The 26381-nt window shown below is 34.3% G+C and overlaps 2 protein-coding genes across 2 annotated transcripts in view; one reads left to right on the plus strand and one right to left on the minus strand.

Moving 5' to 3' along the window:
* The window catches only part of LOC117123778 (c-Myc-binding protein-like), a 3033-nt gene extending 2579 nt beyond the window's left edge, over positions 1-454 (minus strand). Inside the window, exon 1 of the mRNA XM_033269792.1 lies at positions 298-454. Within this exon, the coding sequence (XP_033125683.1) occupies positions 298-312 (15 nt within the window). The 5' untranslated portion in view covers positions 313-454. The remainder of the gene's footprint in view (positions 1-297) is intronic.
* An 87-nt stretch (positions 455-541) lies between these two features.
* The window catches only part of LOC117123769 (serine-protein kinase ATM-like), a 49728-nt gene continuing 23888 nt past the window's right edge, over positions 542-26381 (plus strand). The window contains exons 1-38 of the mRNA XM_033269781.1: positions 542-671; positions 2342-2429; positions 3213-3375; positions 4156-4242; positions 5697-5861; positions 6367-6532; positions 6765-6927; positions 7349-7453; positions 9230-9309; positions 9709-9769; positions 10589-10761; positions 11143-11250; positions 11528-11668; positions 11847-11975; positions 12328-12516; positions 13114-13399; positions 13837-13962; positions 14449-14682; positions 15307-15499; positions 16180-16349; positions 16704-16733; positions 17080-17165; positions 17526-17681; positions 18416-18637; positions 18773-18890; positions 19436-19603; positions 20253-20413; positions 20850-21105; positions 21421-21509; positions 21871-21997; positions 22260-22538; positions 23036-23119; positions 23527-23685; positions 24630-24759; positions 24940-25032; positions 25403-25577; positions 25676-25820; positions 26144-26332. Of these exons, the coding sequence (XP_033125672.1) occupies positions 2358-2429; positions 3213-3375; positions 4156-4242; positions 5697-5861; positions 6367-6532; positions 6765-6927; positions 7349-7453; positions 9230-9309; positions 9709-9769; positions 10589-10761; positions 11143-11250; positions 11528-11668; positions 11847-11975; positions 12328-12516; positions 13114-13399; positions 13837-13962; positions 14449-14682; positions 15307-15499; positions 16180-16349; positions 16704-16733; positions 17080-17165; positions 17526-17681; positions 18416-18637; positions 18773-18890; positions 19436-19603; positions 20253-20413; positions 20850-21105; positions 21421-21509; positions 21871-21997; positions 22260-22538; positions 23036-23119; positions 23527-23685; positions 24630-24759; positions 24940-25032; positions 25403-25577; positions 25676-25820; positions 26144-26332 (5478 nt within the window). The 5' untranslated portion in view covers positions 542-671; positions 2342-2357. The remainder of the gene's footprint in view (positions 672-2341; positions 2430-3212; positions 3376-4155; positions 4243-5696; positions 5862-6366; positions 6533-6764; positions 6928-7348; positions 7454-9229; positions 9310-9708; positions 9770-10588; positions 10762-11142; positions 11251-11527; positions 11669-11846; positions 11976-12327; positions 12517-13113; positions 13400-13836; positions 13963-14448; positions 14683-15306; positions 15500-16179; positions 16350-16703; positions 16734-17079; positions 17166-17525; positions 17682-18415; positions 18638-18772; positions 18891-19435; positions 19604-20252; positions 20414-20849; positions 21106-21420; positions 21510-21870; positions 21998-22259; positions 22539-23035; positions 23120-23526; positions 23686-24629; positions 24760-24939; positions 25033-25402; positions 25578-25675; positions 25821-26143; positions 26333-26381) is intronic.

The following is a 26381-nucleotide window of genomic DNA, read 5'->3' on the forward strand; positions in this document are numbered from 1 at the left end:
TGCCTTGGTCTGGCCTAGGCTTTTTTAGCTTCATGTATGTAGGGTTCTAGCATAGCCTTGGCTAGTACTACTACTAGCAGAGTCCAGAGTCCATCTATAATAAATTAAAATACAGCAATAACCCCACACCTGCCACTGGTGTGTTGGCTAGGCTTTCTCACTCACTCACTCACTAACTCTTAGCTTACTTACTGTACCGTGTATGAACGGTAGTATGAACAAACAAAACTTGGTGGCAGGAACAGTTTGGCCAAAATATATGGCCAATAATGTTCAAATATAAAAGTGAAAACATACTCTAAATGTAGTCATATTCGGTCTGATGGCAACAAAATCGAATTAAAAAGGTGTCAAAAATACTCTTGCTCTTCCCTCCTAAAACAGCACTCTTGTTTGGTTACTATGCGCAGAAAAAGTGCGCACAAACAAGATTCATCTGACGTCATTCTGCTCATCCACAAAACACCCATCAGCGCAGAAAAACACAAGGATTTGAGCTACCGGAAAAGCTCTATCCGTTGTTTTTGCCGTAGAGGGCACCCTCCAATCAAAAACTGATCAAAACAACTTTGAGCATTGCGGCATGGTTTGATGGTGAATGACATAGGCCTATGTCATGTTTGTTGGAAGTGGGAGATGAATTTCATTATTTAGATCATTTTCATTTTTTGGTATAAATTTAAACTTCTGAAAGCTTGTTTAATCGAACTTAATAAAGTTTTATCACTGGTACAATACGTAGTATAGGCCTAGGGAATAAAACGCCTAGGCCTAGCTAGCTAAGCTAGGAAGGGGCCAAGCTAGAGGCTAGGCTAGGACCTTACTTAGGCTAGGCCTAGTAGTAGGTAGGCTAGAAAAAGAAAGAAGGTCATTCATTCATATACCTAGTTAGAAGCTAGGCTAGCGTAGCTAGTCCAGGCATGCCCTGATTTATTCTACTCTAACTGATGTTGACCTCTTATTAATAATAACCTAGGCCTAGGTAGGGTATACTACTAGACAGAGCTGGGAAGTAAAACAGTGCATGCATAGGCTAGGCTAGACTTGCCACAAGTCTCTAATTTATGGATTTTTCGTAGTACATTAGCGCATTTCGGAAAGCGCCACCAGCGTCAGTTTATGTTGAGAAACTTTTTTGATGAGAATTGAGAAAAAGTATACTATGGAACACCATGCAAATAAGTAATATTGAACGCCATTTGTGCCAAAATCGATTTATTCTTAAGCATTTCAACTGATAAGACAAAGATTAGGGACTGGAACCCAGTCTAATGTTAGGCCTGCCTTAGTGCCTGTTATTCTTCAGATTAGAGCTCAATTTCAAGCAGGCTTCATTCAGAGGTTTTGCAACCACCTGACATACTGTAGAGTTTGTTAGTTGCATGGATTATACCTTAAAAACCAGTCGAAATTTGCACGAAAAAATGCTTTGGAAATAGGTGAGCAAAAATTACTGCATATCCACGATATATTAACTTAACCAGACTGTATATATCCTCTGCGCAAAAAATTTGCCTAGAAATCTGTCCACACATTTTGGAAAATAAGGGCTGAATTCCGCACAGATTTTGCCAAAAATTAGGCTTTGAACTAATCTTAATATATAATAATGTATTATGCAATAATTACGATTCTGCGCACCAATTTTCCTAGTGCTTTTGAGGTCATCCATGCAATTAAAAATCTTTACAGTACGGTAGCCTAATACCTTGGTTGGTATTAAGATTACAGTGTGTCAAAGCCAAATTTTCGGCAAAATCTGCACTTAATTTTTGACGTGTGCAAATGGATTCTGCTAGGAAGAAGCTACTTCTTCCAACTTGAAACTCCTGTGTAGGCCTAATGACCACAAAAAACATTAATAATTTATGCCAGCTAGGCTTTGGTACAACTTTCTTTGTATTGTAACCTTCTATTCTAAATCTGGTATTTCTGGTAAGGTTTTTCCCAAAATGATAGTAAACATCGATTTCTTGTTCAATATAACTTCATTGCTCTTAAGTTTGAATTTAACTAGTGCCTGTGATGTGACAAATGCATGCTCAAATATAAATTTCCAGATCATTTTTTATAGGTATACTATGTAGATAGAGTGCTCAAGTATCTACTTGCCTAACTCGAATCATCTCTAAGTCGATCTTCTTTTACATGCCAAATTGTTGTGTTTTCCATTAATTATGGATCCGTAAGTCAAATTTTATGTAAGTCGTACATTTTTTCAATGGCATTTTGAATTTGACGGCAAGTTCAACTGTATTACTTACAGAACTAAATAGATTTTTTAGAAAATATACTGCAAATTAAAACTTTTCATTTTTCTTCATATTACAACATACTGTAGTACAGTAGTTTTCATTATGAGTGAAGCACTGACTCATTTGCGTGCTGCATGTTACCAACTTGGAGATGGCAAAGCTGCCCAGAGGAAGGTAATATGTTTCTTTGTTTTAACTACAGTAATTTCTGGTTTTTTATTGTTTTGTTTGTACTTGAAGCTCAACATAAGCCTTGTTTACTGGGTGTTTGCTATAAGATAGGTAACAATGATGATCTCTAGTCGCGTGTCTACACGATAAAAAAATTATCGGTTGTACCAGGTAGTCACATGAATAAAACTGACTTGAAAAAAATTGGCCGCATTGCTGCTTGTTTTGTTTTGAAACCCTTTGTCAAAGAAGTTTTAAAATGTATGTAATTGATAAAAACATAATTAATCAAATGATAATAATGGTATTCACGCTGTTTATCAACAGTGACGTCCAGCGATGACTCACACAGGTCAAACAACAGCTAATTTGCATAAAGATCATGCTGATGGTCTATGGTAACACAGCTGTGATGCAGAGGTAACTGTGTAGATCATTGCGGTTACTGATCCGTTTACATGGCCACTTAACACCTATGTCAACGGATAAACGCGATCTTTACGGTGATCTGCCGTTTAAACAAGACTATAAATGATGTTAACAGGATTGTGGCTGTTGAAAACTAAGTGTGGGTGATGACATATGTAAACTCTAATTAAAAAAAGTGAATTCTTCGGATGGGCAAAGGGGTAATAAAGGTGGGTGGAGGGCCATGAAATTGGTTTAGACTGGGTGGAAGATTTCAAGGCTTTGTGGCCCACCCACAATAACTACAGTACATCCCAATGTTAAAACTGTAAATACCTACGTATAAACTATAATAAAGTCTTGCTATTTTTGTTGCAGAAGGGTCTTGAAACAATTAGGAAAGAGCTGATGAAAGATAGAGTAAAGATTGCACTAGATGACTCCTCCGACAAGAAGCACGAACTCAACTGGAACGTAATGTTCAGATGTATTCAGCAATACATTTCTTCAGAAGCTGATCTTATCCAGAAAATGAAAGTTGGTATGTTTGAATTAAGTCATTTGTATATTATTGTTTTGTTATTGTTATTTTTGTCAATGTTATTATTTATTTGTTATTTAACAAATCAGATACAGACAGGTTTTTATTATTTGTAATTAAGGTGTTTTACTTGTTAAGATGTATACTTGTTAATAAAATTACATTGGTTTTTACATTTAATTTTGAACAATTTCAGTATGCTTACTTTTTTGGTGTATCCTTTGGTTTTGAGGGCCCTTATAATCAGCTCATGCTGGATGGGTCACCAAACCCATGGGTTAGAAACAGTGGTGAGTTCCTGATTGAAAAAAAAAAAAAAGAATGAGTATAAATATGCTGTAAAATCAAAGGCTGAAAGCCAAAGAAAATATTATTCAGGTGTGGGGATAACTTGAGGCTTAAATCTGAAACAGAGGAACTTGTGACAAAATAAAAAGAAATAACTTTATAATGATGATATGATGATGATGTTGCTGCTGTTCTGCTGAGAAGTCAATTCAACATCTCTACCTTCGCTGATCTACTAATGTTTCTTAGTCGTCTCCAGTCTGGACCGTTTTTTTTGCTATTTCATTTAATGCATTTAAGTCCCTTGTGTTCTTGAGTGATTTGTGATTATAATGATGTTAACTAGCTGAGATTTGTCAGTTTTGTGAGGTCATTATGTAAGGTGATTGGCAATGTAATTCTTGGTCTTCCCCTGAATTTCCTGAATAGTGGTCGTGCTAAAATGATAGTCAATGGCTTTAACTTTATGATGAATTCCTTGTTATCTGATAGGCTCAACAACAACTGCCAGAACGCAAGATAAAAGAAAAAAGGATTTAGGATCACTGTTTAGATGGATCATTAAAGTTGCCAATGGAAGTAAGTCCTGAATTATTGCTAATGACATTGGTGTAGTAGAAATAGCTCATCTTAAGCCCAGTCATAGACTATCAAATTATGTTTTGACAAAATCATCAGACATGCCTAAATATGGTCATGATAACATCACATCATGCCATATAGCCCAGGTATTCAACCTTTTTAAGCTGGCGGCCAGTTCCAATCTGTTAAGATCAGCGGCGGGCCGACATAAACTGTGTACTGACCTTTTTCTATGTTAGCCCCACCCGTTTTCTTTTACAGTGGTGGATTCAAAATAGAATGGGCAAGGGAAGAAAATATACCACAGCTCCACCATGTCCATGGTTGGGGCTGAGGTCAAAAAATTTATGATTAAGGGTACCTCTAGACGGTTGAAAATGGCACTCTCAAAATTTTAATATAATTTTCTTTTCTTCCCCATTTTATTTTAAAATTTAGAAAAAAAAAAAAATGTTGCACTCCAGGTTCTCCTACTCTGAAATTATTACCACAAAAATATCCTCTCACCAGTGGTTGGGGTTGAGGTGAGCAAATTGTTAACGAGATATCTCTAGATTCCTGGAAATGGCACTTTAAACAATTGGTTTTCAAAGCAGTGTTTTCAACAGAATGCATGCCCCCTAGCCTTCTGGCACCGCAAATGGTAGACATCGCATCATATCAGCGCCGATTTAATCCATTAGTCTCCCTCTCCCCGTGTCAATATCCTACACCACTAGATACAGCAAGCTACACTCAGGAAAAGCCATACTCTTGTAAACAATGCTAGAGTAGGGGTGCCAAGGTGGTGTTTCTGTAAACAGAAAAACGTTTTCTAAAAATGGGCCGGAAAATGATTTATATTTAGCAATGTCACACGGGCCGGATCAAAATCTTTGGCTCGCAGGATTTGGCCCGCCGGATTTGGCCCGCGTTGAATAACAGGGATGTATAGGCATATCATGATTGTATATGGGCGTACAACAGTTTTTGGATCAAATTAAATTTTATACTCTGAACAGGCCTTTAAAGATAATTTTTAAAAAATAATAATTCATGGACACACAAGGATCATAACATGAACCAGAATTTAAAGAGCAGCGTCATTTCTGCAAAAAAAAAATTGAAAACCATCAATATTTTTTTTGGTTTTTATGTCATAGTTTTGGAAATCTGGTAATAATAGTAATTAATTATATAGCGCTGGTATCTGTCAAACCTCAAGCTCATGGCACCTGGTGTTTATTAATATTCTTTGTCCCTGATGCTCAATTCATGTTGTCTATTGTCTGTTTTGTGCCTTTACACAGTAAAACAGCATTGTTTGTCTGCCCTCTGCACAACACCAGGGTATCCTTCCTGGGCTCTTTCGCGTGCACAGGGCACAGTTTTGCTTGTTGTAACTCGTATTAGATTGACATTTAATAAAAATTATACTGTAAATATTTTTTTCTTTGATTCATTTTTTGCAGGAAAAGAAAGACTAAAATGTGACAGCGTTGTGGAGTATCTTTTCACAATATTATCTGATGAATTCTTAAGAAATGCCTTTGGTGAAGACGCAGTTCATGTTCTTTATAAGAATATTTTAAGAAGCCAGAAATATGTCACAGTGTTGAAACAAAAAGATTGGAATGGTATTTATTGTTTGTATTTTATGTTAATATCAAACGATTGTGGTTGAACATATGTATAAATTAATATTCAATGGTAAAATTGGTAACTTTGATTTCCTTCTAAATATGATGTGAGGGAGCTAATAATGTAGAATAGGCCCTACTGTAAGTTTTATTTTCGCAGGCACTAGAGAGCATTCGGTAAATCGGTTAAATGTTTATTTAGTATTGCCTCTGGCCTAGCATGCTGTTATTATCTAGTTTAATCCTGATGGTAATTATATAACCATTCGAGCAGTTTTTCCGAGCATAACCTGGATGACGCACAGATATTCTTTTCTCAGAGGTTTCAGATTTTTCGCTAACATATTTGCACAGTGTAACACTCTTGGGAGCAGTCTATGCTACATTTTGGGCTCTCAACTATAAGATCAGTGTACATTCAATATCAAGTTAATATAATTGCATTATATCAATGTATTTTGTTTGTTTTTGGCAGATTTTACTTGTTTTTTTTTCCTGTTAGATTTGATTAAAAAGTGCACCAACGCATTTAGAGATCCTGATTGTAGTATCAGCAAGGATGCGTTAGGACGGACCATTCATGCTTTGATTGCGGAGTCCGTTGGCCAATCCGTAATTAATCAAGGACGATTGTTCCGTTTCTTTTCTCATGTCATACCAGATATGAAGTAAGTTTGTGTGTTATTCTGTATTTGTAGCCTTTGATAATTTTGGTTTTACCGGTTTTAATAATTTGTTTTTTACACATTTAATTCAAAATTTATTGACGCTCCAAAAACCACCAAGGTCTGTTTTCCGCAGAAATTACAAAATCATGCATAAAACATACACTCTACACTTTGATATGATAGCCAATGGTAAAAGATATGTATAGCACTCTTTATTTTCTTGTTATTTAAGGAACGAAAAGGCTCGCAGCTTAGCGTGTGAGATCTTCTCTGCCCTTAGCAAGTTTTCATTTTATGTAATGAATAATTGTCGGAGGCAATTGTGTAACCTAGGTGAACATGTGTTTCCAACAATTCTTTATATCTGGAATCGAAACCCATCTACTGAAATTAAGGTAATATTATGTAACATACAAATTGTTCTTAAAATAACTCAAACATAATTAATATATAAAATATATTGCTTTCACTGTAAAATTTAATTGACATTGTTTTTAATTTTGACATAGACTACAAGCTAATTGCAAGCAAAGTTTGTAATGTAATAAGCCACCATTTTGTTTTAGCTATGTAGCATTTTTTTTGTGTTTACACCCATGATATAACCTGCGGAGGACCACCACATAGCTACTGTATGATATAGTCATGTGCAAATGATACTGCAAGAGGAATTATTACCTTCAAGGTCAAAGGTCACCTAGTATTAGCCTACAGTATATTCATCTCGCCATATAAGTCAGGGGGTACTTATGCAAACCTGTTTTGCGCTTATTGATTATTTATATACAGTATATATATTTATGTTTTTGTTGACAGTGTCAATTAATAGAGTTCATGCGTATTCAGTTGACTGTTCACCATCCATTAGGAGCGACCTCAGCAGAGCAAGGGTCTTATGCAAGTGATCCGGACACATGGAAGGTAATGATATATATATATATAATATATAATCTCAGCAAATACTACTGTACTATGCACTCTGGAACAACCAACTTGTTCATGTCCATTAGTTTTTGGTGATTTATTTAAAAAAAGACAACTCATATTTCTTTAAAAAAAATATATCTGATATCTTTAAGATATATGCATTTAAGCTTAGCTGTCCACACTATAAAATTATATGCCCATATATGGGAATGATGATGTCATATTATACCCAAATATGGGCATATCACATTTTTTTGTCACAAATTTTGATAGTGTGGACAAAACTTAAATCTATTTTGTGAATACCTTACCTGGATAAGCCTATTATTGCCATTATTCCTTTAACTATAACACCCCTAAAAAATAATGGAATCGTCCATCCCTTGCCACTGTGCATTCATGTAATGAGGAAATACCTTATTTGCATGTCAGTGATATTTTTAACTTGTTTAGGTGCTTGCCTTTCAAACCACAAATGTTTGGTTCAATCCTGGTGTGGTTAAAAAGGTTTTCCTCAAATTGGCATTAACCCATATTTTTATGCATCCTCAAGTTTGTAAATACCTGTATATATGTTTTTTAAATATATTTACTTATTAATTTCTTTTCTTGTTTTGAAGGCACAAGTGAGCAGTTTGTACAAAGCCATCTATGAAGAAATTCGCCAGATAAGCAGCAAGGCCAAATTAAAGACAACCAGGTGAAGACAATTCTCAAAAATTGAAGTTAACTGTTTGTAGTTTAAAATTCGACTCATTTGGTTTTTACTACTAAGAATAAAGTTATGTCTTAAAAATAATATTTCATAATTGATATTGTAATGCAATAAAATATCAATGTATACGTTTATGAATCTGTTCAGAAGTAACATGAGGTCACTTTATGTTGGGCATTTTAGACAGCATTTACGATGCATTTATTATAAATGTAAATAATAATTATAGAAATATTTAAATAAACAAATAAATATATAAGAAAAATATGCAAATATGTGACCCAAGCTCACAAACAGGCTGTAAACTTGTCCTCAAACCAAAATGAGTTTTTGTTATAATGGCATAGAACATATCATTTACTTTAAAATGACAGTTAAATGAACTCAATCGGGTGTCTGGAAGCAAAGTTATGACCGTTTGAATAATTGTCATCTTAATATATAATCTCAGCAAATACTACTGTACTATGCACTCTGGAACAACCAACTTGTTCATGTCCATTAGTTTTTGGTGATTTATTTCAAAAAAGACAACTCATATTTCTTTAAAAAAAATATATCTGATATCTTTAAGATATATGCGTTTAAGCTTAGCTGTCCACACTATAAAATTATATGTGACAAATTTGTGTGATATGCCCATAAATGGGAATGATGATGTCATATTATACCCAAATATGGGCATATCACATTTTTTGTCACAAAGTTTGATAGTGTGGACAAAACTTAAATCTATTTTGTGAATACCTTACCTGGATAAGCCTATTATTGCCATTATTCCTTTAACTATAACACCCCTAAAAAATAATGGAATCGTCCATCCCTTGCCACTGTGCATTCATGTAATGAGGAAATACCTTATTTGCATGTCAGTGATATTTTTAACTTGTTTAGGTGCTTGCCTTTCAAACCACAAATGCTTGGTTCAATCCTGGTGTAGTTCAAAAGGTTTTCTTCAAATTGGCCTTAACCCATATTTTTATACATCCTCAAGTTTGTAAATATATATGTTTTTAAAATGTATTTACTTATTAATTTTTTTTCTTGTTTTGAAGGTGCAAGTGAGCAGTTTGTACAAAGCCATCTATGAAGAAATTCGCCAGATAAGCAGCAAGGCCAAATTAAAGACAACCAGGTGAAGACAATTATCAAAAATTGAAGTTATTTGTTTGTAGTTTAAAATTCGAATCGTTCGGTTTTTACTACTAAGAATAAAGTTTGTTATTATATTATTTGTTAAAAATAATATTTTATAATTGTAATGCAATAAAATATACATATATGTATGTGTTCATAAGTAACATGAGGTGGTCACTTTATGTTGGGCGTCTTAGACAGCATTTACGATGCATTTATGACAAATGTAAATAACAAATATAGAAATATTTAAACGAACACATAAATATATAAGAAAATTATCCAAATATTGGGACTAATAATATTATTTTGGCCTAATGAATAATTATCTAGTAAATCTAAACAGTATATGTCTGATGGTAGATACTAAATGAATTTAATTTTTTGTTTCTGATAGCGGAAAGGGGTTTACCTTAGATGCCAACCTAGCTGCTCTTGCCACTGATGTGTTTTATCAAGTAAGCTACACCATGTGCTAGCAAAAGATTTTTAGTTATTCCTTCATTTTTTACATTCAATATCATTTAATTATTCACTTGAAAGTCTAATGTACAGCTTTTAAATACTCTTTTTTTAGGACATAATATTACAAAATAAGAACAGTACAAAGCTAAGATATAATAGATATTTGAGGACGATTAAAATTTCTATGTTTGTGTGTAGTTCTTAAGAATATTCCGTGTTTATTATACCATGATTTTTTATCTATATATATTGAATTTTATTGTTTAGATGTTAGGTTCAGGATTTTAGCTTCATCTAGAAGCAAAGAAATGCGGAATTCTTCAGATTTCTCTGAAAAAAGAATCAATAAACCGACATAGTTTCTCTTGCTGTTTTTATAACAAAAAGATAAATCCGCTATATATTTCCTATTTAAGTCCCATCTTGAGAAGCTTGATATTGACTATTTTAACAGCTGCGCCCCCATTTTAAAATGTAATTATATATTGTTGATGACCCCATGCTTACACACTGCACGGGATAGCCACACCAGACATTTGTGCAGAACCAAACAGATTCAGATGCAGATATAGGTCAGGATTTATAAGTCGTGTCATCCAATCAAAACCATTCATTCTAAAGCATTCTCCAGACTATCAAATTTTATTGGACAAAAACATGTGACATACCCAAATATGGTCATGATGACATCTCATAATGACCATACAGTATATAGACCCATCATGTCTATATATGGGCATACAACAGTTTTTTGTCAAAGAAATAAACCTGGACAGGGCTTTACCTGTTTATTTTTATTTTTTATTTATTAGATGTTTACCTGTCACAGTAACTATGTCTTTGAGGTAACTCAGTTGAGCACCTGTAGTCAGTTTGGTGCAACTCAGGGCGGGACCGCACCCAAGAGGCGCCGAGTAGAGTCTTGCTGGAAGGTGCTCTCAGATATTCTCTCTGAGCAAGCATCAACATTACAGGGAATTGCATGGTAATTGTTTAATTGTTATTACTTAATATTTAGATGTACTGTATGCACTGTGTGTTATCAACCATGATAGAAGTATATTGCATCATCACCAGAGCAAAATGAATTTCTGATTGTTTTTGTAATTAACAAGAAAATATATAAAATAATGACTAAACAATTAGTATTATGATTATTGTCATTAGGTTTATTTCATTAATTGTAATATTGTTGATATTCCTAATATTGTTTTTGTTTTTTGTCTTCGTTGTCATCACATTCTTCATCGTCATCATCACCGTTATCATTATTGTTATCAAAATTTTACTAATTAAAAGAGTACATTAAATATTTAAACAAACAAATTGTCATTCAATGACTGTAAGCCTTGGATTACAACTTTAGGCTTCAAGTTCTGACTGCCATTTTGAAAAAATATCCAGACAGCTTGCCAAAGGAAGAGCTTCCATTGCTGCTTAATACATTACTCCAAGCCAGACTCCAATGCAAAAGGTAATTGCAATAATTATAGAACTACTACTTTATTGAGCAGTATGTATACAGTCAGCAGGTTGTGTATTGTGTCTCTTAATAGGGATGTCCCTTAATAGAGATGTCCCTTAATAGAGATGTCCCTTAATAGTGGTTTCCTTTAATGGGGGGTCCCTTTACTAGATGGGGTCCCAACGTAGGAGTTCTACTGTAGTTAAATGCAATGTGTGAAATGTTTATGGTTTACCTGTAACCAAGTTACCATATTCATATTGTTTTGTTTTTGTATTTTGTGCAGATCTGAGGTTCAGACTTGGTTGTTGCAGTGTTTATCAGCATTAGCCGTATCTCAGATTGCTATACAGCCAAGGCCTTCAATAGCAGATAGATTGAAACCATTATGGAATAAGGTCTGGTCTACAGGATCTTCGGCAGTAAGGTCAGTTGTAAAGGAAATATTAAATCATAATTTAAAAAAAAAACCTGTAGAACATACAGTATGCCAACCAGGCAACCAGAATTGAGATTTATAGATGCAGACCATGGTAGAAAGTGTCAGAAATAAAAGTTTTCGAAGTTTGTTTATTATATGATATTTGTATATAATTTTTTTACAGGAGTGTATCACCACATGGAACACAGAATCAAGCGTACAATTTATTATGTACGTTACTAAGATGTGACCTTGTAACTTTGGATAAGGACCAATGGAGATTGTTCATTCCTGGCATCACCCAGCCCACCAGGTGGGTACTATTCTGTACAAAATTCTTTATCATATAATATATTGTGACATCATCATTTGACTTCGAACTTAAGTCATGTACTCAATTTCCATTAATGCATGGTTTGATATTAATCCAGATTAATTAGCAATTTTTTGCAATAATTTGTAGAAATTATAAAATATTCCAAGTAAAAAAGATACTTATTTTGTCAAAGGTAATTTTTTGTTCCTACAAATTCAGTCTTTTTGCTAACATAGGCATTATTGTGGTTTAACCCCTTGGTGTATTTGTAAATATTGTATTCTGTATGTTTTCATTCTCTTCCTTAGTTGTAAATACATTCAAACTGTAGATTGTTTTAACATTGCAGTGCATCGGTCAGCTGCTTAGCCATCTGTCTGCAGAAGACCTCTCTCCCTGAGAATTACCAGGCACTTGTGGATCAAACCATTACAGACACAGCGTTTCCTCTAAGGTGTCAGTTAGTTCGTTGGCTCATTAGTGTACAAGATTCTGACGACTACGGAGATACTCATATCCTACAAAAGACACTTTCGAGGTATTTTTTTTTCTGTTTTGAATTCTGTAAGTTCATATTATTGTCATTTTCTAGATAACTTATTGCATCATGATGTCTTTGATGGATAGTGGTGCATTATTAATGCATAAAATATTATTGTGTAAATAATTTCCATGTTTTAAATCAGTGGAATTCTCACAAAATTTTTAAAAATTATAAAACAAATGGCGAAAAAAACAAAATTACATTAAAATTTAAGTCTGAGATGTGCATAATCATAATTTTTTTTACCTCAGCCACCATGGTTGTACAGACCCTTATTTGTGAAAGTCCTTCCCTGGGCCTTCTCAATTTCAAATACCTAGATCCGCCACTGTAAATGACCATTTTGATCAATCAATCTGTCAAGTGTCCACCTTGAGTTCAACAGCTTTCCATTACATGGTCCACATATGTAAAAAATATGTTAAATTGTGTACCTATTAAAATGTGTATGATAATTATAATTACCGAAAAGATTCTATTTCATATTTAGCTGCTTACTGTTGCTATAATATCTGTTGATAAAAATCAGTTCTGCTGTCATCTCTTTACACAATAATAGATTTCCTTGTGGTGTTATTGTTATTATTCTAGTGTGCCAGCTAATCTTTTTGCTGATGTACTTGTGTCATTACTGCATCGGACTCCCAGCATTGATGAGCCAATCAAGTCCAAGACCTATGTGGATGATGACTTGGAAGAGGCTGCACGCCTCTACCTCAAATCAGACTTCATCTGTAATGGTGGCGAAGAAGAGAAAGCAACCATGAAATGTAAGACTCAAGAAGGACCCAAGAGAATTCATGAAGAAGTGTTGAAGATGGTTTTGGACAGTTTGACTGCAGCAACAAATCAACTAATACAAGCTGTTGCTTTTCAGGTATTGAGTGTCATTTCATACGTACCTGGGGTTTATAATTATCCCCACCCCACATGAAATTTGTAGTAACCCCAGCTTGTTATGGGATCCCTCCCTGTTTACCCCTGCTTCAGGTCTATATCATAAATGTATATTGTAAACATATTTGTTTATGATGTAAATTAAAACACCAAGTACTAACAAATCATTCAGATATTTAATATATTTTTTTTTCATTTGATATTTATTATGTTTTATTTTGTATTTTTTCATGTTTAAGTTCATAAATATGGTTTTCCACTCATTCAAGAGTGTATAGCAAATATATCTAACTTTATTGTACCTTATTTATGTTGTTTCAGCCATATACTCTGACTAATTTTATTCATAGATATATATAATTAATAAGTAAAAACATTAAATACAAAAATAAAAAACTGCAAATTCTTGTTTTATAGGAAAGCTGTGTAGAGTATGTTTTGAAACTGGCTGTTGTGATCCAGAAAGTACTGATGAAATTACTTAAAGGTCAAATCATGACAAATGAGATGATATCAGACAGTGACCTTTACAAACAATTTAAGGTACTTAATTTGAATTAATGTGATTTTTTCTAGTTATTAGAACTTGGTTCAAGAAATAGAAATCAGTTTGTTTTTTGAAATGATTATCTGAGATTTTATAAGGCATCCTGTTACTAGCGTTATCTATTTCGTGAATAATAATCATATGAATCAGCTGATAATTGCACTTTTCTCCCAAACTTAACACCCCTATAAAAATATTGAATAGTCCTGTTTCTGTAGCAATACCTTGAGATTAGAAAACCAATAAGTGGTTGTTTACCCAGAGGCTCATATTCATTTCAGCCCTTGTCGTTCTGAGATGATGTGAATATGTAGCAGGCACCAGTCAATGGCTGATACAGAAGTCACAGACCAGGCCCGTCTGATATACATTATAATAATGGAGCTTATTAATTATTTTCCTATCTTTACAATTTGGCGGTTTTCAGAACAAAAAAATATAAATAATTTTTTTGGATGGTCGCTTTTATATTTACTTTTCAGAAATTACTTCAGAATGCCTGGGAAACTCTGTTACGTGTGTGCAAGAAGAGAGATTTTACCATCGATTCCAAACTTGAAGTTGTATCCTCTGTTGTATCAACATGGTCACAGTTGTACATTCCACACGCTGATGAGAAAGGAATGTCAGCTGAAGTACTACATGTGATGACAGAATGTAAAGATGCTACACCCTGGGGCTTTATTGACCACATATTCAAGATCGCAAGCAGTGAGGTAAATAGTAAACATCATTTAGATTGCAAAATGTGATCCGTGTTAAAGCAAATGAATAAGGAAACTATATGAAAAAGGTCAACTCAGATATCGTCAACTCAGATATCGTCATACGACACAGCCCGGCGCAAATTTTTGTCGCTTCGGGTCTCTGTCAGTTAAACACTGACACGATAGGTCTGCACCGGGGACAGTCGGTTCATAGAGTATTAAACATGTTTAATATTCTCATGACGACCTAAAAACTGTTGGTGTCGTATTAGGATGTCTGATTTGGCCTTTATAGTGTCAGGAAAAGTAATAAAAATATAAAATTTTAGGTTTCATATATAGAGGTCAACAAATAATCTAGGTGAGAGTGTATTTTTTTTTTTTTTTCATTGAATTTGAAACACCCTCCTCTTTAAATATTAAATTATATGTAGCAACATAATTTAATATATATGTCTATGCAGGCTAGTATTAGTATTTAATGTATTCATTTAGCTCTTTGGTTTTTTGTTCTTGAGTCTACTGCCCCCACAGGGTGTAGTAGACACTATGTTGTCGCGCAATAGTTGACCTTTCTAATTTTACTTAAACTAAAACTTACTTTCTTATCCATGTAATATGTCTGCACCCAAGATCTTGAACCCAGTAAGGCAAAGAAGCATGGGTGGCCCATCGCAGCATGCCATCCTTGACCCCTTTGGAGGTGAAGATGAGTCAACCTTTGATTTGGATATACCTGATGCTGGTGACAGCTTGGATGATGGATTTGGTGATGTTGATACGGGGACAAACAATGTCATGGAGGAAGATGACAGACAGGTCAAAGGTAAGTTTTAAATTCAAATTTATTCAGAAAATATGGAGATGGAAATACAAAAAAAAATCTAAAGCAACATTAAAATCCAGGATTCAGCATAAAACATGATTAGCCTAATTAGAATAATCTTGTGAATTTAATTATTCTATCAATATTATTACAAGTGCATTCTTTATAATGTCACAGATTCCATGATTTATACATACATACATCAGCCTTTAAAAGATTCCTCTATGCATTATTAAGTAAGAAAGAGAAGACAAGACAACTTTCTTTATGCTTTGTTTAGCAAACTTGCCACCATGGAAAAATGTTTTTCTTTATTTTTATCACACCTGTCGCTGCCTTGAAATCCCCAAAAATAAGATATGTATATTTCTTCATAATTATATAAATTTGAAGGACTTAACCATCCCATTACTACACTGTTTACATTCAACAGTAATATCAGGGGCAGATCCAGTAAGGTGGGGGGGGGGAGAGACACAGGGGCATGTGTCCCCCCATTTTGCCACTACATTTTTAAAATTTCAATGCATATCAATGTTATCTGTGCTACACACTCATCTATTCTGAAACTGTTGTTTAAGTCATTCTTAATACATTCATAACAACACAGTTAAGGTTTTAGAAATAAATAAGCACTTAATGATGAAATATTAAAACGGCTTTTGTATTTTTCTGTTCAGCACGTCAGAGTATTTTATCTGAAGGTGGCCTGCTTCCTCGGCAACAGCTCACAATTAAGTGTTTAAACTTAATCGCTCATTATAGCTGTATACGCTCATTGAATCCAGACGTTTTGTCAGGAACCACTTCAGACTTAGTGGAAAAACTGATAGAACAGCTGAAGCAAAAGGCTAGTACAGTATTTATAATTAGTGTTCATTTTAAGTGTGTATTTAATAAATGTCATATAATTGTATAAGGAATGAATATAATTATATCTTGGTTTTACTATTTATTTCACAAAGATGAAATATTTAAACTTAATTGTTAAATAGTACCATTTTCAATTAATAGCTTAGATGTAATGTGTTGCCAGTAAATTCCAGCTATTCTTGTTAAAATGTTTTTACAATTAATATGTAATTATTTCTATTTTTTCTATTAATGAGAGTCTTAACTCTGAAGCCTATTGTTCTTAAAATTTATCAGTCATAAGAATTGATTTCATCAATTAAATTTTTTTTTTTTTTTTCTTACTTTTCAGGATAAAGTAACTTCATTTGGTTTGCAATCTGTGAGTATAATATGTTAGTCAATTTTGATTTTAATATAAAAAATAATAATATCTCTTTAATATAAAATTGCTCTTTGAGTTTTAATTAATATGATAGATTGTTGTGTTATCATCAACCATGTTCTTTTAAATGAAACCTTCATTTGTGATACTGAAATCTAGTATTCTCTTTCTTCCATTGTAAAATGGTATCTTCATTGTTGAAATCACAGATTCAACAGACAGTATTTGATAGTGCTTGTTTCAGACATATCTGATCAAACAAGTCATGTGATTCTTTCCATGTTTTTTGCAAGGCAAAATATGATTGTCTGCCTGGTTTAATAGTTGTTGACTTTCTTTGCAGCGTTTTTGTGTGATTGAAGTCCTTGTGTCGTCTCCTCATATTCATATGAATGATTCAGTTGCTGAAGGTGTGTTACAACTCCTAAGGTAAATATTGTGTGCTGTACAATATACCTTTTATTCAACACTCAGAATATGTCTACCAGTAATAAATGCAATCCATGATTCAGTTGTGTACTAATCTTGTGTTGTTTGCTGGGTATTCAACATATACATATGCACATTGAATATATGAGATTTTCAAGTATTCATCAATATCAAATAAAATTGTTCTAGTGATTGATTGAAAAGTCGAATTATAAAGTGTGATGTCTTCAAATAATTACAATGTCATTTTATGGCAAATAATAATAATATGATTGGCCCCCCTTCCCCTGTTTGTTAATTTAAGCCTCATCTCAAATATTCTTCATCTGACTATACTAATTGCTTAATAATATCTTATAGAGAAATGGCTTCAACCCACCGAAAGAATCATGAGGTTTGTGCCAAGATCCTAAAGCAAATACGACTCATCTTCAGACATCTCGCCGTCGATGAGAATTCATCTGAAGATATGGATGAGGCTAAACTACATGCATTGGATCTATTAAACATATTCATGTAATCTATTTTTATTTTTTGAAAGTTTGCATAGCAAAAGTATCAATAACAAATCATAAAGCTTTTAGTGCACGTGGTACACCATGTGTAAAAATATGGTTTTTGAGGTACAACCACTGGTTGGTTGTCTCGACGTTTCAGTGAGATTGCTCTGACTGTCATTAGGAGAAAGTTTTAGCTTTCAATTCAAATATTTCCTTTGTCAATTAACAGGTCTGTAAATGAAATGTGTCAACCTTTATATTAGTGAGAAGACAATTTATAGATTTCCATAGTATAGAGTCTAAATCAGCAATAATTGAATTGTTTAATAGTTACGTGAAAAATTTATATTTTTATTTCATCACTGATTCTCCAGTAACTATGTGTACTGTATCCTCTTACAATTTGCGATCCGATAAAAAAGAAAAAAAAAAGTTTTAATCTAAAACATTTTTTTGTGTATGATAATTGAAAACATCTTAGAACAGCTTAAAATGACCCAAAAATGCCCAGTTTCATTAGGCACTAGGTACTTTAATTAGTTCCTGGCCACCGCCAGGGATTCTGCGCTGGATCCTGCTGGCCTCCGTTTGAGATTGTCACACCTCCCGTCAGAAAACTTAACCCCCGAGTGTATATCCTACAGCCACCACTGCCTCTTGCCCCACCTAGGTTGTAATTTTAAACCATACCCACTTTGACATCCCTGTGCACAAATTTAATTGTGTTATGAATCTTCTTCTATTCTAAAGGAAATTAAACACCACTGATATGTACACCCCTGCTGTTCGAATGGAGATTGTCAAATGCATTGAAACTCTTATTCAACTGGATCCCAATTTAAAGTGGTCGGTATGGCAAGAAAACATAGGCAATAGTGATGTCGCGTATAAGTCTGTGATTGCTGATTTCCCAGAATTCCTTCTGGACCCAGACCACCGGATCCAGATGTTCCTGGCACAGGGAATACAGTAGTAAGTATTTTAGTCACATAATACATGTTACAAAATTGGTTATGTATAATAAGTAAGTAATTGTTAAATTGTGTATTTCTTTTAATTCAAAAAAGATAAATCTGAGTTATGTATCAAACATTTTTTATGTTGTAGTTTGTTCCAGTTCTCATGTACGGCGGAACCTGGAACTGTGCGTTGGTTTTCAAAAGATGTCCAGAACTCTTCCTTTGATTTGATTTACCAGAAGGCCCAAGAAGCTATGCCCCAACAGGTTAGTAACCAATTCTCCAACTTATTTGAAGTTTTTATATGGCAAATATGTAAATTTATATAGATTATTTAATGTGGGTAAACCAAAATTTTCTCCCTTAACTCTAAAATATGCTTTAAAATAATCTTAAATCACTATAGAAAGTGCAGTGAGGATAAGTGCAATTGATGATTCCATTATTTCCTAGGGATGCTTTAGGTAAAAATTAGCATTTGTAAGGTTATCCAAGTAAATATCTCACTCACTACTACTGATATATACATAATTTCAGAATGCTCTCTTACAAATTTTCCAATCTATTTGCGAACACTTAACAGGATGAACTGATGGATCTTAAGCTAGTTTTACACCAGGCATGATAACGACACGACAATGACATATCGCATAGTTTGTATTCTTCAACACTGCATGCATCTGTTTCATGTTGTTGTCATGTCTAATGTAAATATAGCTTTACCGTAATAATGCAATTTTACTACACTAGCAGTTGTAGCTTTCCATTTTTCAATAAGCATAGGCCTATTTGTGATTTCTATCATTCATAGGAGCAAGATACAGAAGAATGGAGTGATGAATTCCATAACAGAAGTTCTGCTTTGCTCCATATGCTAGCTACGATTGCCAAGTCCAGCGTTATTAGTCAGAAGAAGACTGTGTTTGCCCTTGTGCAGACAGTGAAGCTCAACAGCCTGGCTACCACACATATTAGCAGAGTAAGCACTTACCAATACTGTACTATGATCCAACAATGGCTTTCTCTTTCCACACAGCTGCCAGAAACTGTTGTATGCCCATATATAGTCATGATGTGCCTATATATGGTCATGATGTCATCATGACCATATTTAGACATGTCACATTTTTTAAAAATGAAATTTGATAAACTGGACCGGGCTGTAGGCAACTCATTTTTTTTTTTGCAGCACCAATATTTTGGAATTCACTCCATACTGTTCTTTTATTGTTTCATTTAAGGAATTATTTAAAACTACTTTTTGTCCACCAATTACATACACAGCTCTGTTCTATTCTACCTTGATGACTCAAAGTACACTATATTAATTTCCATATTATTATTTTTATTATTTTTTAAATAAAATACAACAGCAACAGTTAGTACTGTACAACAGACCATACAAAATATTTTATGATAAATAATCAAAAACTTAAGTAAGTTTCTTTCAGTTTTAATTCAGAGTTATAGAGTTTAAAAGCTAACATAATTATAATACCCGGATAGAGGAATCTTCACCAATTGATCAATAATTTAATCTACATTATTCTATTATTAATAAAGATATAGCACCAATATAAAATAACTAGGTTATTTGCAGTGAAATTTTTTTATATTTTTTTGTTCAGGTGATAAGCAGTATTGCTTTCAGTCTCAAGTACCCATCACCGCTAGACTTTTTGCTGTCACACCTAGGCTTCTTGATTAGCCAGTGGCTGGATGTAGGCTACCACGTGTTTGATTTCCCATACCAGCTGTTCAACTGCAATACTAGAGCTGAGTTCTTCACGTAAGGATTGATTTCATTACCTACAAAGTCAGGCACATAATGCGTTGTTGTAAAATAATTGGCCGATGAATCCATCTTTGCTCTCTGCCGCAATGTCCTCTGCCAATTGTCGATGGAAGTCTATAAAACCTATAGTAAAAGTTATAATTGCTGACTGATCAACCCTAATTTACAATGTTTTTTTTTTTTAACTTTCTGTTTTGGCTTTAGAAAGGCTTTGGTATGTAACTAGAATCGACCTACATATTTATCATCCTCGATATTGTTACTTATCAATTATTATTAAGGTAGAAGAGGGCACAATGTCAACCAATGGTGAATAAACGTAACGGATGATAAATGATATCACTATTAATTATGTAGGAAATTAATAGTTCTTGATTCCAAACATTTGTGAGCTGATAGGTCAGATATATTTGTTTGTTTTTTTTCACAGGAAATACCATCATTGCATAATACCTTTTTTGGTTATGTGTTGCAACAATCTTGAGGATGTTGATAGTATTTCAAAGGAGATTCAAACTACCACTAAGCAGCTCTTACAAGATGACTTCCCACAATGCATAGTGCACATCCTGCCATTATTTGCCCATGTTCCTCAAGATGATGAAGCAGCTAGCGCATCTCATATCGAACGCAAGGCGCAGGCAACAGCATGTTTCCACAGACTTGAAGAAGTCCTGGGAAAGAAGGTAAAGTTACATAGTTGCTATCTGATGATGTATATTTGTAAACTCTAAATATAAGAATCAATATAATGCCAAAAAAAATCAGGCTAGATCTTCTGGGTACAAGTGGCAACAACTCTCATTGCCACCCTTGGTAGTAAGTTGTACACTGTGCAACACTCTATTATTTTTGTTGAAGAGTGTATATTATTTAATGTGCATTTAGGCCATATTGTATAGAATGGATGTCTCAAACGTTTCTTTCATGTATTCACAGTGACATATGATTATGTCTGTTAATGCAATTTTAGAATCTCTTGTTTTTCTTTCTTTTTCCAGGAAATAGATCAACTAATTCAACGTAATCTGGACATAATTGTTGTTGAGTTGTTGCTAATGCTGTATGATGAAAGTAATGAATCAGACAGGTAAACAACAAACATAATTAATTCCCATTTATATAGCACATAATCCTAAAAGCATCAATGCATTTCACAAAAAAAAAAATAGAAATATGTTTGCTGGTCCCAACATCTGACACAACAGAATTGCAAAATCTTCAAGAGTGTCACCAACCGCCAACACTCTAGTGCAACTGCTGACCACTCTCTAGCTTACATAAGTAAAGGAACAGGTTTTACGCATTTGTTCTGCACTTCAACATCATCATAAATGATTATCCATCTTTAATTCAATAATTGGCTGTCATGTATCACCATAGCTTGTGGATCATTTTTCTTTTATTTACAATAGTCTCCTATATCAAATCTTGTTTTTCCTTCCATCAAGTGGCTGCAGCCCTGAGCCTAATCCTCCCTACTTTCTAGCCTACACAGTCCAGGCTACATTGGATTACTTGACAGCATGTCATGGCAACTCGCAGAAGACACTCATATCTCTCTTATCAAGGTCACCTGTAAGTCTTTTATGTTTTCTTTTGTGATATTATTTGCATCTGCATCTTGTGATAAAAGAAGACAATATTAATTTTATGCCATTTTCGAAAGAACAATTTTCCAGGACAAATGTATGTGGTGGTGCAGTAGTCTTTAGGCTTCAGGCCTTGTCATTTGAAAATGTGGAGTGTCCTGCAAGTCACTCCTGGATTTTTAGGTGAAATACTGGTAGTTGCTTTTGACCAACAAATCCTCTTTTTCTTCTTTTAATGACATCGATAGGACAGCATCCAGAACATTCTACTGAGCCTGCAAATGAATCTCCAACAAAGTCACTGCAGTCACGAGAAGCAGAGACTGCTGGTGTCCTACCGCTTCTTTGTAACGCTGCTCCTGAAGGAGCTCGATACCGGCCTTGGAGGAGCTTGGGCATTTGTTCTTCATGATACAATCCACACCCTTCTGCAGGTCGTATCGAGCTGTACCAATGACAACTCCTGTCTCTTGGCTCTTGGCATACTTCACCAGATATGTCAAGTTGCTTTGAACTGTTGCCATCTGGTAAGTCTAGTGTTTACACTTGTTTCTTCCATCTGCCTGCATTTAAATATCATTCTGTCTAATAATTACAGGGGTCTGAAGTTGGAAGAAGTCATTTTTAGGAGCTCTGTTTAAACAAGCTTTCTTTGCATGCATGCAGATTTATAGAATTTGCGGGAGAGGGGTTATTTTCTGGAAGAATCTAGTCCAGAGTGCCGGAAGTTTTCCCGATTTCTAGGAGACTCCCGCGAATTAGGAAGACTTGGGACCCATGTAATTACATATTGGGAGAAACATTTTAAAAATTGAAACATTAAATTAATCATTAATTTGGACCGAACAAGTTTGAACTTTCGTGTTAGACAGATCAATTGATTTACGAACCATATGTTTTTACTACCAAAAGTTTGTAATGAAAATAGATGGCTACCCAACACCTTTTTAATAGGTGTATTTGTTGAATGACTGGTTTGAATTAGATTGTATAATATGAGAGATATGATGTTACCTTTCTTCAGGAGCTTGGGAAGCTTGCAGTAGCTATCGTGGGGGTACTAATTCCCCTGGCAAATCAAGACAGAAATGCAAGTCTCAGCACTAAGGTTTGTTCAATTATGTCTTTTTTCATACAACGTTGGACACTACTTAAGGTTGCTGGTTCTAAGCAAAGTTTTTGTACCTAATATCTGAAAGCCAAATTTTTACCACTTTAAATCATAAAATCTCTCTCCCATGACTCCCAATAGGACATGCGATATGGTATGATATATTTCTTAAACCACCACTGCTTCATACTCTTTTTCATAGCATTATTGGGAGCGTTTTTTTTTATTGTTATGTTGGACATAAAACCAGTTTTGCCGTAAAGCATACTTTAATCACATACTAAGGAATTGGGGTACCATTTATGTGGTGGAGTGATGGATGTTTTATAATTGCAGAACTGCTAACCAAGAAGACATCCCAATTAGTATCTGTTGTGTTTAAACATTCTGACCTTTATTTGCAGTCTGTGGCATTGTTAAATCTACTGGTGATTGAAGGCAGCACAAAGCTGGCAGATAGTTTGCAATATGTTGATCCCTTGCCAGAGGTACTCTGTCTGAGTGCAGCGAGGAAGTCACTGGATGCAGCCAAGTATAAGGGTTCAAATTTCAATCTGTTGGAGGTACAGCAAGATCAGTTTCTTCATGTTATTTATTCATTTAAACTAAGATTTTATTCCAAGTTTAGAATATGTAAATAAAATGCACTTGGTATGTGTAAATTGTAATGCTTTAATGGTAACTGCTGAATAAAATTAAGATATTTGTTTTAAGATTCACCCAGTGAAGTAAAACATTTTTTTAAGCATTTGCCAAAGATTTCCAAAAGTGTCTGAATCCTCTTTATGTAATCTTAATAATGTTGGTTTACTGATTGATATGTGTTTCATGCATAGAACCAATTTGCGCATGCAGCTTAACCTTCCATCAGAAGGACAATTGTTATTGTTGTTATTGTTATTTTAGTATTTATATAGCGCCTATTCCTATAGGTTACAAAGCGCTTTGTTGTCCCAGGTCATTTTGTCCACATGCTTAAGTATTGATGCCATATTGGCACATTAGCAGGCAACCCCAACAGGTAGCCATTTATACTCCTGGGTGAAGAGAAGAAATGCAGATAAAGTGTCTTTCTCAAGGACACAGTGTAATTAATTGTCTTACCCTAACACAAGCAAAGATTGTCACTTGCAAGATTCATAAACACAGGGGTCCCAAGTCTCCCCAGAAATTGCAGGAGTCTCCCCAAAAATCGGGGAGGCATCCCACACTTCCGCGAGCAAGCAAGCAATCTCCCGGAAAGCAAACCATCTTCAGCAAATTCACGATACTTGCATGTTTTTACCAATTTTTAATAAATATCAGTTGTCTCCTCGATGTCAGTGCCAATGGGTATCGCCATCCACAGCAGAATATATTTAGATGTGTTTAAGAAAGCTGATATAAACATATCTTCCAGATGTGGATTCTTCCAACTAGGGACCCCTGTAAACAGTTTAATCCATTTATACAGCCACCACTACATTCTTTGTCATTGATGCTGATATGATATTTATTTGTTTTGAAGGAAATTAACCACTTTCTGATCTGTGATGGCCAAAACAACAACTTGCCCACTTTGGAAAGCCTCAAACTTCTGCATCAAAAGTTGTCAAAGAATCGTGAAGAAATGAAACAACTATTAATGGATGATCAAGGTGGGGAATTTAACTTTCACGTCGTATAATTTTATTCATCTCAGGTATATCTTATTTTGTTTGTCATTATTAGTTTTTTTGTATTTGAAAATCATAGGAATTGAAACTGATGACTCTGAAATTGGGAATAATGGTATCCATATAATGTATCCAATCAATTTGTTATGTTTGTTATTACAGAGAGCATAGGCAATCTTATATCAAGTTTGGTGAACATATGCAGACAATCAGGCAACAATAACAATGTAAACAATGCCATTCAGCAACAGGCTGGTAAGTTTTGTTGTAAAATTTTCAATAACACTAAACAAAAATGTTTTTTTTTGCCTAAACAGAGACATTTGGAAATCATGATTGATTGGACTGACGGCCAGTTGGTTCTTAATTTTTTATTTTCTTTACTAGTAGGCTTATTTTTAGGGTTCTTTGCCAACCATGACTTCCTCTCAAATATAGTTGGGTTGATAGAATGGTAACCGCAATGGTAAACTGCAATTTTCTTTAATTATCTTTAATTAGTTGTTCTACATAAATATTTTGCATATCTTGTCTACTGTAGTCTTACAGGTCGATGCTTTGAAAGTAGTTTAATTTAATAATTACTTTGCAAAAAATCACTGATTTTAATAGAAATTGCTTTTAGCATGCTGTTTAGGAGAGATAGGGCCAGTTGAGCTTTGCGCTGTGTCTCTGAAATCCCATCAATCAGACGAGAACAAGAGTTACGCTACAGCTGTTAAGGTGTACAAGGAAGAACCACGTATGATTCGGAGATGCATCATAATTCACCTATTAAAGACATACCTCACAGATGTATGGTGAGTTACAACAATACAAGCAATAATAAGAATAGTGATGCTTAAGTTGGTAAATGCTTTAATAATCTTTAATTGTAATTTTTATATTTTTATTGAAGTGTTGCAACTAAGCGAGCTGCAGTTGAATGCCTGAAGTGCCTGCTAGCAACTCCATCAGGAATCGCTTTTCGGGAGGACTATGTGGATAAAAACATTGATAAACTCTTTGACTACCTTCATCCATTCAGACCCCACAAGCAAAAGGTATTTATTTTTATATTTTCATGGCCATCTACCCACCCTTATTAATCCACTTTTCCATCTTTAAAATTCACTGTTATTTTTAAAAGTTTACCAATGTTATCAACCACCCACCCTTGAAATGTCTATGCTGAGCCATGAATAGTTATGCATCGCTCTGTTATGTAGTCATGTCGTGTTCGATGGGAATTACCATAAAGAACATGATAGGTACTATTTTTTTACTATTAATAAAAGGTAGTCTACCGCTGTCATATGCCGCTAACGTGCTCTGTGTAAATGGGCCTTTAATCTATATTATTAATTATCATCATTTAATCATACAGAGAACTAAGCTTCCAGCACAAACCACAAGCGAGCAGGAATTCGCAAACATTTTGAATGATGCAACACTGTGGAATCCTGAGTCCACCAATCACGATGACTGGATTCGCCAGTTGACATGTTCCTTGATCGACAGTGGCGGAGTCCAAGATGAATTTTTACGACTTTTAAAGCCAGTCTGTAAAGTAAAGGTTTGTGGAAAATTGTTTTTCCTCATGTCATGTAGTGTGTTTATTTTGA

Source organism: Anneissia japonica, unplaced genomic scaffold (assembly GCF_011630105.1).
Source record: "Anneissia japonica isolate Jap-2015-1 unplaced genomic scaffold, ASM1163010v1 scaffold25213_len355544_cov161, whole genome shotgun sequence".
Classification (NCBI taxonomy): domain Eukaryota; kingdom Metazoa; phylum Echinodermata; class Crinoidea; order Comatulida; family Comatulidae; genus Anneissia; species Anneissia japonica.